At 41.9% G+C, this 10,963-nt stretch overlaps 1 protein-coding gene across 1 annotated transcript in view; it reads left to right on the forward strand.

Moving 5' to 3' along the window:
* The window catches only part of LOC146865477 (uncharacterized), a 47,380-nt gene extending 36,671 nt beyond the window's left edge, over positions 1–10,709 (forward strand). Inside the window, exon 3 of the mRNA XM_085640153.1 lies at positions 10,575–10,709. Coding sequence (XP_085496279.1) covers positions 10,575–10,709 — 135 coding nt within the window. The remainder of the gene's footprint in view (positions 1–10,574) is intronic.
* The last annotated feature ends 254 nt before the right edge of the window (positions 10,710–10,963 follow it).

Genomic DNA, 10,963 nt, shown 5'->3' on the forward strand with positions numbered 1-10,963 from the left:
GCAGAATGCATTGCATATATGATATACTGCACATTTTGGTCCTTTCCCTCTGCGCTGAGGCCGCTTTGGCTGCCTTGAGCCAACACAAGCACCCTTTCACCAATGGTGCAAGGGTTTCTCCGTTGTAGGAATTATTGGTTTTGTGCAGGAACAGGGTGTAACGAGGAGAAATAACTTTATTTCTCCTAATTTTTTATTCTTTCTATGTGTTGTGTATTCTGCAGCACACATAGAAGGAGAAAAATGCATCCATTGGTTGTTTATGTGCAAGAAGGTGTCTAGTAAAATGCCACAAGACATTGTATTTGAAATCAGGAATATGAAGGTGAGTAAATGTTTAGCTAATTTCTGCCTTGTATGAGGGGCATCATAGTCCTGATCGCTGCATCTGGTAGTTATAGCCTCCATTTGTTTTCATTAACCAATGCACCTGAAAAACAATGATTTGATTTTGATGGAGGGATCTGTCAAACAAATGTGTGTTCAATATTAGTATTTATTAATGAAATTATTTACAAGATTACACTGCTACATAGCTTTGATTGCAGAGTATATATTACATTTTAAGTAAAATTGGGCACAGGGATTAGTGAAACAAATTAACAGACAACAGTACATGATATAAACACAAGCTAGACCATTTACATTTTGTCATGAGGTGTGTCTTTATGTATCCATGTTCTCCAAACACATGAGATGCCTCTTTAGATTGGTTTTAAACTTGTCAAGCACAGGGAAGTCAGGAATATGTGTGTTCCAGTGCTAGAGCCTAGAAGGTGAAGTTGCCAGAATCTGTATTTCCACACATGGAGATTTTGGTGTGACCACTAAGTTCTAGTTTGAGAATCACAGATTCCTGGATGGTAAGGTCAAGATGTCAGTGAGGTGGTGTGGGGAAATACCATGAACTACTTTGAACTCAATTGTCAACAGCTTGTAGAAGGCCCTGTTTTTCACAGAGAGCCAGCTATGAGAAAAAGGATTGGCATGCCTGTATAAGGTCCTGGTTGTGAAATTAAGTATCTTGTTTAGTGGAGAGAAGATATATTGAAAGAAGTTTACTAGCAGGGGGTGTGTAATGTACTTTATTAAGTACTAGGGATTCAATCAGTGCCTCATGAGTCAGGAATGAGAGATATGAACATGTTATACATGCTTTTATATGGCCATAATCTAGTATAATTCTGCTGTGGGGGGTAGTAAGGAACTTGTACATGTACATTGAATACTTAAACTGTGCATCTAGATTTCTGGAAAAGGAGAGACAAAGGTCAGGCTATCAAAACAGAAGTAGACAGAAGTGAGAATGGTGATGTGAGTGGAGGAGGAGGGGAAGTAGAGAACTTCTGTTTTGGCAAATTTACCATAGGGATTAGAAAGAGGACTATCCAGTGCTGAAGTGCAGTGAAGCTGTAAGAGATACATAGTTGAACCGCTTGAGGAAGTGGTGACAGAGGGTCTCACCATTGTGACGAACTGAAGGCATGAATCTCCAAACTAGATATCCACGAGCAGGTGCTAGACGGTAGGAAAATTAGAGCCCAGCGCAATTATCTACGCATTAGAGGAATTTTCGAATCAGTAAATGGAAAGCTGTTGATTTGTGAGGAGCTTCTTTGATTCACTGCTGCAGCAAGCTGAATTTCACCACGTGGTAGATCCTTGAAGAAAGTTAAAGTGCAAATTATGAACAAATTTCTGCCCTAGACCATAGGATCTCCTCTCTCCATACTATTCTTGACACATCAATTACACTCCATCTACAGCTCACTTGTTATGTAATCATTTTTGATCTATCCGGTCCTGACATTGTGATCATAGTTCCCTCTAACCTGCGCGACCGAGCGCGTGCGCAGACTTAGATTTCTCTCCGCGCAAAGACCTACAAACACCGCGCACCACAAAGGATTTCTCTGCACTTGTGAAGTGCTTAATTGGAGCCTTTGAAATGCAGTCGTAGTGATTGAGCTGTGCTGTTAAATGCATTTTTAAAGCCGCATTTTTGTCTTTAAAGTCCAACCTGAGGCATACCTTGGCAGTTGTCAGATATTAACATAGTCTGGAAGCAGTGGTGACTGCCAGCAGGGATAAGTTGTGGGGCAGCGCAGGGGACGATTATAAACATTTTGGGGCATCTTAACTTCCAAATTGTTTAGTACAGAAGCACTAGGCGGTGCAATAAAATGACGGTGGTTTGTGGTGTACCTGTCGTCTTATGATCAGGCTGAAAAGGTTTCTTGATCAGCCCTCTGCAGCACAGCACTAGTTTGCTGATGAGGGTAATGTTTGAAGATGACATGCCTGACAACGAGGTTTGTGAACCCTGGCCTTTCACAACAGCCTGATATAAACTGGAGCTCCTTCTGAGGTTCAAAGTTGACATTTACTATGGATAGGGCCTTTTCTTAATATATTTGTTTTGCGGGTGGATATTTGCAATCACAGCATTGTTTCTGTGTGTTTGGACAGATCTGTAAAGGAAATGTAACCGTCTGGCCAATGATTTCGATGTTGATGTTTTTGTCTTGAGACCCGACACGGTTATAAGTGACACAATCCTCAGCTGTAGCTTTTAACAAATAATGGAGCTCCAGAGAGCATCCGTGTACAGCACCTTCAGCCTGCAACTACTGATGCATGCTGGGAAGTCTGCAAGGACTAGGCTCAGAGAAATGTTTTGCAGGTAAGCGTTGTCCCTCTGGGACTGTCCTGTCTCTGGCTCATTGCACTTCATGCTAACCACCGCCCCCCAGGCTCTGCACTTCCATACAGAGCCCCCGAGAGCTGCCTCTCCTGGCCCCAGCCTGGGAGGTTGTGTGGGGTTGGGCCAGGATGTGCAGTGGTGACATGACTCGTGGAGGTCTAAAGCTTCCCAGGTCCATGTGCAGTGCCGCATCAAGGCCGGTTTCTGCTTTGCATTCTGGGACCTGAAGTGCTATGTATCCTTTCATTACTTCAAGACTGTAAGTCCCAGAATTCAAAATAAAGACGTAGACGGGCTGAGCTGCTCATGCATCATTCTGGGACACTTGGGAACCCTGGAAGAGTGTGGAAGGGAAAAGGCTGCAAGAGTACATTACTGCATAAGAATGCAGAGCATTACGGTTGTACACTTCTTCCATTTGAGTAACGTATCACACACCACTGGTGGCCCCAGAATCACAAAGCGCCCCCGAAAAATCACATCTCTCCCTCGGACTCTGAGCTCTCGCTTGGCTCCAAGTTCCCCTTAAGCTTCATGTTTTCACCCCAGTCTCAATCTCACCTCAAGCGGCGTCCTCTCCTCTTTACTCTAGGCTTTTCTAACCCCTCACACCTCTCTGCTGTCACATGGCACCCTGTGACACAGTTATTTTACTCCCCTAGCAAAAATTAAGACTCTTCTTTCAGGTCGGTGATACTATTACTCAACATGAGAGAAGCGCTGGGATTGGGAGGAGCGGGCTGGTTTTATGCTCCCAGACTAAATTATGCTACACAATGCTGCACATTGTATGATACTACTGCTTCTTTATTTTGTTTTTTTTGCACAGATTAACACTGTCTGGAAAAAGGGATCACCAGTTCAATACCCAGTCAATCTTTGCAAAGGGCTTTTCCGCTGTGTGACAACGTGTGTCGCTGCATTATTAGTAACTTATTATCTGTTTGCCCTAGAAACATAAACCTTTTTTTGTTAAAATCTGCAGTTTGTGCAGTAGATGATGGATTATGTGGCAAATTTGAAAAATCCATAAATATGCAGAAAATGCTGCAACCTCAAATCCCCAAATTCCAGGGGCCTGCTTATAGTCTGCAAATGCTTAGGAAAACTTCAAGTATCATAATCCTTTGCTGTGGTCTTTCTGATTTCTAATGATGTCACCAACAATGAGAGAGAATCAACAGATGTTTTTCATCACATTGGTAATTCTATAACTTTACTTCCACTGGTTATAAGCTTTTGCGCACTATACCGGTTATGGCGTGAAGCCAAGGAAAATGACTCTAGACCTGATTTGTTCACTGGTAAAAGTTATGTTTGATGTTATGTCTGGCATTAGCACTGGCTTGATTATTGTGAAAGCATCTGTAAAGCCAGTAGGCCTATATTGGGGATTGTTACAATACTTACATGGAATTTCACCGATTACTGTAGTAGGCAAGGGTTTTGGTATTGGCATCTGACTCGAATAAACTGTGGATTTAGAAGATTTACACTAGGTTAATCCTTGTTCGACCTTCTTAGAGATTTTTAATTTTTTTTTTAGACAACTGTAATTTTGTATATGTTTGCAATTTTACTGATGGTTGCCTTGTAGTAAAGTAAAGCTTATGCTCAGTACAATTGGCCTGCCTCTATGACAGTGATGATCCTATCACAAAATCGATCTGATTAGTTCATTGGGAAAAGTTATTTCATATACCATAGCTCTGATCTATCTCTTATGAAAAATTCTGACACAAGCAGTAGACCTGATCTATTTATTATGAAATACACCTGTTAAAACCAATTGGCCACTATGGGTGGGTTGTTATTGCGTCCTGTTAAAGCCTCCAGTCGTATTTTGTTTCATGAAATCTCACAGGTTCGTTTTTAGGCAAGACTGTGGGTCAGATTTACCAATTTCTCATGCAGCGCAGTGCAGCAGCTGCAAACGCTGCACTGCATGGGAAGGAGAGAGCAGGACAGCACCAGATTTACTGAAATATGGCACTCTCCTCCTCTCTCCCTAGCACCAGCGCTGAAATTAGCTGCTGTGCACCACGGAGACACCTTTGCGCCATAGTGCAAGTGTGTCTCTGTGAGTCAAGCATAGAATGTGTACTGGAAGGATACCCTTCCTGTACAAAATACTATGCTTAGACTAATTAAAAACTATTTTCCACTTTGTATGAGAATTGTACAGTCCAGCACACATGCAAAGTCAGAAAATAAAGAAGTAAAAAAGCATTCTCCTTCATAGTGCCTGGTTAAAGGGTGCGCTATTTTCTGACGGTAAACACTGTCTACTTTATTTAGTAAATTGAGTTTAGCGTCAGAAGCCTTGGGAGGTTCCCAAGCACCACTCACGGTATGCCCCCTTGGTGCGAAGTAATGCGAAGCAGTGCTATGCACTGCTTCGCATTACTTTCACGTTATTTCCAGTGCTAAGCAGCGCTGGAAAGAAAATCGGACAAAAAGATTTTGTGCTTTGTGATGCAAACACGGCGTAAAATCTTAGTAAATCTGACCCATTGTGTTTATTACCATTTGGACGAACCTTAGGGGTACACAATTTGCACTGTAATCATTCTTTCTAGAATCTCTTGAGAAGGTTTGACAGGCAAACCATTGGTATATATACACCACTTTAGTCATTGACTCTCTTGCCCTGTGAGTGACATTTGTCTGACCACACGTGCACAGCCACCTGAAAATGAGTGCATTTCCGTGCCAATGCTGGGGGGCAAGTCCTTTAGTTTTCCATGTTCTAGTTACAGGTCATTTCTCATTTTTATGATTAATGGCTGACCCACCTCCAAAGACAGTTCTAACTAGCTTCTTGCTTGTTGCTCACTCACTCCATCTGCAGTGTACCACCAACATTTACAGCCACTGCATCTAAACCACCTGACCACCATGGAAGAATTGTGTCCATAAGGTTTTATTGTTTTTAACATTGCAAAATGGGCAACATGTTGGTTTTAAATGTGGCTGTCAGATGTAACTATAAAACAATACACTATGTACAGCACCATTGCAAGACAGCTACCTGCTGCTTTGTTTAATTTTGTTATTGCTAGCATTTGTCTGCCATTATTAGGATATAACTTTTCTTTTTTTGTTTTTATTCTTTAATTTCTTGCCTAGGTTGCTGAGTTTGTGCATGCATTTTATTGTGGTTGGGTAAATGGGTGAATGCAAGAGTGATTCAGTGATGAATAGATGCTTGAATGTAAGAATGAGTAACAGAATCCATGTATGATGACTTATTCTGGGGCATATTATCAAGCACGGCGTTAAAATTATCGCCGCTTTAGCGGCAGAAAACTGCCGCTAAAGTGGCGATAATGGGCTTGATAATATGCCGCAGAGAATTCCAATAGAAGCCCACGCTGACACCAGAACATGGGCTTCTATGGGATTTGTCAAGGGCATATTATCAAGCCCATTATCGCCGCTTTGGCGGCAGTTTTCTGCCTCTAAAGCGGCGATAATTTTAACGCCATTTCTTGATAAGATGCCCCTTAGTACCTAAACTGATAAATGAGTAAAGAGGCACTTTCATTCATGAGCCACACCTATTGACATTGCCAATGCTTGCTATCAACCTTCAAAGCGGTAGTTAGTCGATTTTCCTAGTTGCACATACATCTCTCGGTTGTGCACATAAGCTAGAAACGTGTGCACGCAAACATTCTGTTGCCGCACACGACGACGAATAGTTATTGTGAACAATGGTGGTGATCCCTCCCTCATCTGGGGATTTGCCATATGCTGTTTTATTATCAACTATGATGTTACTGGTTCTATTTGTCTCTTCTCTATGAGCATTTGTAAAGCGCTTTGATACCTGCGAGGGTCATGTTTGCGCTATATAAAAAATTTTAAATTAATTATTGGATATGCAAAGGGAAGATGGGGAAAGCGACGAAGATTTGAGTGTCATCTAAATAGAGATGATAGACGAGACCAACATTAGGAGATGATCTCATCACTGAGGTGGTGTAGAGAGAGAATAGGAGAGGATCTAGAATTTATCCTTGGGCACACCAACTAGAAGAGTTCTCAGTGGAGATATTTCGGAGTCTCATTTCACTGTGAATCCACAGTCATGTAGGTAAGAGTAAAGCCAATAAGGGGCCGTCTTGTTAATACCAATGGTTTTGAGGGAGGAGAGTAATATGGGGTGATCATATTGTCCAAAGCTGCATATTAGTTGCAAACAACAAGGATAGAAGGAAATTATGTTAGCATCAAGTGAGTGTGTTCTATGCGCAAAATTCATGGCAGAAAAGACAGATTATAAGGTGACAAGAAGGAGGTGAGAAGGCTGTTGCATATTATGACTTGCTTAAACACTAGGTACTGCAGTATCTTGGAAAAGAAAGGGAGTATATTACTAAGCAATGGGGAAAGGTCTGCAGTGGGATTTTAGTAAAAGTAAAACCACAGCTCATTAAAAAACTGTGAGTAAATGCCAGTTAGACGGGAGTGACAGAGTTAAAAAAAGTAAAGTTGACCAGGGAAGTGATTTAGACAAAACAGTTAGTGGTACAGTAGTTTAAGAGGTAGATGGATCCACTGGTGTGCAATATAAATTAGCCGATTTGAGAATGGAATGAGTTTCATGGGTCAAGCTGAAGTGAAGCGTGAGAATGGTGGAGTAGTGGGACATGGGGTGGTTGGAAGAATGGTGGTGGAGGGCAGTAAGGGATTTTTGATTTGGATGATGTTGGAGCAAAAGTGTGATGTGAAGTCAATGGGTGAGAGTGTAGATTTTTTGATGAAAGAGCATGGTGAGAAGGTCAAGTTACGAATTGTACATGAGAGACTGTTAGGATGTGTTTTAGTGATGAAATGATGTTCTGAAAGTAAGCAGCTTTGGCATTTTCAAGACTTAGAGAAAGTGGGCCAAGGCAAGTTTATCGATATCACGATTATCAATGTTCTTATATTTACGTTATTAGCGTTGGAGTGCACTCAACCTGGATTTTATTAAGCAAATGTCAGGTTTAGCATTTAGTATGGGCATGTCCAGATGAAGCCTTGTTCTGGAAAAGGTGGCAGAAGTGATAATTAAACTTGTTGAACTTACAACCCTGATTGCATTGGTGGGGTATTTGTCCAATAGCATAGCTTATTTCAGGAGATTCATGGCTCTTGTGTTGCAGCTGGCCAAATGTGGGGTAACCATGGCGTGGTATGGCTGTGTGGCCCTATATAGGAATACAAAGCTTTCGTCCTTCAGTCTTTCTCTTAGGGGACTGTCTCATTTGCTAAGATTGGGAGCTGCAATTCTAGAAACATTTGAACCATCACAGTAACTTCTAGTTTCATTGATAGCATACTTTGAAGAATTTGACCGCAATCCAAAATCCAAGTTCACCAGCTTAACCTGATAAACCAGTGCATCCAGCGGGTTCCACAGGTCTCATGCTTGCCTCTGCAAGGCTCTGCCTACAAAATACAACAGTGCTAAGGCTGAACAGTTTGACCTTTGCAGGCTGATTGTACATCAGCGTGAGCCAAAATATCAACTACTATGATATCATGAAGGTAAGTATATATGCGTAAGTGCAGATGTACTATTTTTAAGTCCACATCTAGGTACCTTGAAAATATCTATACGTAAAATATCACGGTCCATGTAGGTGGAGATTATGTATAGTAAATCTATGCATACTAGAAAACACATACCTTCACAATATTTTAGTAGTTGATAGTCTGGCTACAACATTTTCGTAGCATGATATTTAAGATTCGATATTCAGGTAACATACTATGCAGGCCTATGTAGATTAGTGCCCATCTGGAATGCACATTGGGTACTAAGCATTTCCAGCACCAATAGCTCCTCTACATTAAACAAGCGTGACAACTAATTTGAGGAGTAGCTGGGCTCCCCTTGACTGCACCAAAATGTCTCTAACGCCTACAACCACAGTGTCTGGGCACCGAGACTTTGGCAACCTAAACTTGCATCTTTGACTTGGATGGGACCCCTATTGATTTTTTGTAGTAGGTGTTTGGGGATTTTAAAAAAAATATATGTTCACCCCCTCAACTATATTAGTAAGGATGCAGACTGGAAGGTGTACTGTAGCAGTGGGTTAGTAAAACCCTAGCCTAACTCCATAACTCATACACTCTAAGACATCACCAATATGTATCTTGAGGTCCACAGACTTGTGACCTTCTACGGTCACCCGGATTCTAAAATCCAGGGCATTAGTGACAATTTACCAACAATATAAACAGTGTAGCAGTACTGGTGTGTGTTTGAAGATACCAATGGGAGAAGCCCGGGGTCTGTCTCCCAAGCACCCAGGGGCATCTTGATTATCTCCACAGAAACATTAGTGTACCCTGCTTCAATGTGTAAATGCAATTTGGAAATCTGATGATGCTGAGACAAGGTAAATCAAGTGCAATCGTTTTTTATGTGGACTTTCTCACTACAATCAAGGCTCCACTCAGCGGGCATCTTTGCCCTCATTAGCCTTCGAGGCCTTGATTTAAGGGCCAATTGTTCTTGCTCTTTAGTCCTGGCAGGAGCCCTTGAAATTATGATGGCCAATCGATGCATGGATGTGCTCTGGGAGTTTCTCTCCTGTCCTAGTCTCCAGTTGACCATATTCCATTTGTCTTGGTCTGTTTGCTGCCCTATTATTCTTAGCGATTGCAAGCTGCTTGGGATCTGCAGAAAGAGTGTGCAAGACGTGATTTGTCATCATGGACGTACACAGTTCCTTGTTTTTGATCATTGTTTTCCTTCAAGGCACAATGCAATCAAAAGTAGATTAGACCCCATGAATCCATGTCTATCATGAAAGTCCGAACCTTTTATTCAAGGCACCATTCAAGCAGTCACATTTCACATGATCATGACCACCTAATTCAAGATTGTCCTCATAACCATTAAAGGGAAAGTAACTCAGTAGAGCCACTGCCTTTTCTTCAAAACTCACTTTCTGCATCTCACATGCTACCTCAAAGCTTGGCAGCTACACCAAAACATTACCTCCAATATTGCAATTCCTAATGGACACTTTCAGGTCTTTGGTGTGGGTTAGCAGCACCTAGAGCTGCATTTAGTTTTTCCCACCAACTCTAATTTTAAACTTTAGGTCATTGACAAGCCTTTCCTTCAGTAACAAGCTATCCCATTCTTTCTCCTCCCATTCTATAGCTCACTCTTTCTTTTCCCATACCCTGTTGTCAGCCTGGTTCTGAACTCTGAACCTTTTCTGCTTAAACTCTGCTGGGCCATCTGCACCTCCAAATCCTTTAACTGTACAGCATCTCGATCAGAGACTGTTGGAATGAGACAGGGGTAGGGCGTGGGTCACTGGCTGGTAGCAGGAATTGCAGGATGAGAAAGTGTTGAAGGACCATGTGGACCCTGGAATGTCACTAGCAGCTTCCCAGTATCAAAGCACGCATCATCATTCAGCAAATTAACGTAAAGAATGTTCCTAACCTTACACATATTCTAGAACTCACCTACTGACAGGGACCTCAGCACTAATTCCTCAGCCTGCTCAGTTGCCTCTTAATTGATCTGAAATAGTAAATCGTCGCAGCTTCTCTGGAATTTATTCCACACTATTTGCCTACCAATGTCAAGCCTTTTCTTCAGGTCCTGGGGCAGTCAGTAGTTACTGAGCAGTATTTATGGTGGCTACCCTCATTTACTACTGGTGTCCCAGGCAGCAGACATCAAAATATAAATAACATGAATGTCCATGGTAACGCTTTCAAATGGGGGAGTTTGCTCATCAGCGATTGTTGAAAATTATTTTGAATCCTTCTTTGCCTGATCCATTACTGGCGGCAACTGGACTGGAAAACAAACATTTATCAAATTGTATTTATCTGTGTTCAACAGTGGGTTGGGAAAGTTGAAAACTTTGTCCACTACATCAAACTCAAGGAGGGTGCAGCACCTGTCAGGCAGGAATTGAGAGGTGTACCTTTGTGCGTTCAGGAAACTGCAGGAACTCTTGGAAACCTTGCACCATGAAGACATCATTGGGGGACTGAGCCGAATGGGTCTCCCCCAGAAAAGCAACAGGGGATGACTAACTTTTGGTACACTCAGTACTAAAGAATTCACTATTGAGAATGTTTACATGTCTTATTTAATGGGGATTCGGTTCCAGGCTGAGTCACACGATATACTACACTTGCTATGATATGGCTGCTCTGTGCATTCGTTTCTGAGGGGACTCTATGCAGTGAGAGAGTTTTAGTGAACAGTTTCAGTGAGTTTTTGCT

Source organism: Triturus cristatus, chromosome 2_1 (assembly GCF_964204655.1).
Source record: "Triturus cristatus chromosome 2_1, aTriCri1.1, whole genome shotgun sequence".
NCBI lineage: Eukaryota > Metazoa > Chordata > Amphibia > Caudata > Salamandridae > Triturus > Triturus cristatus.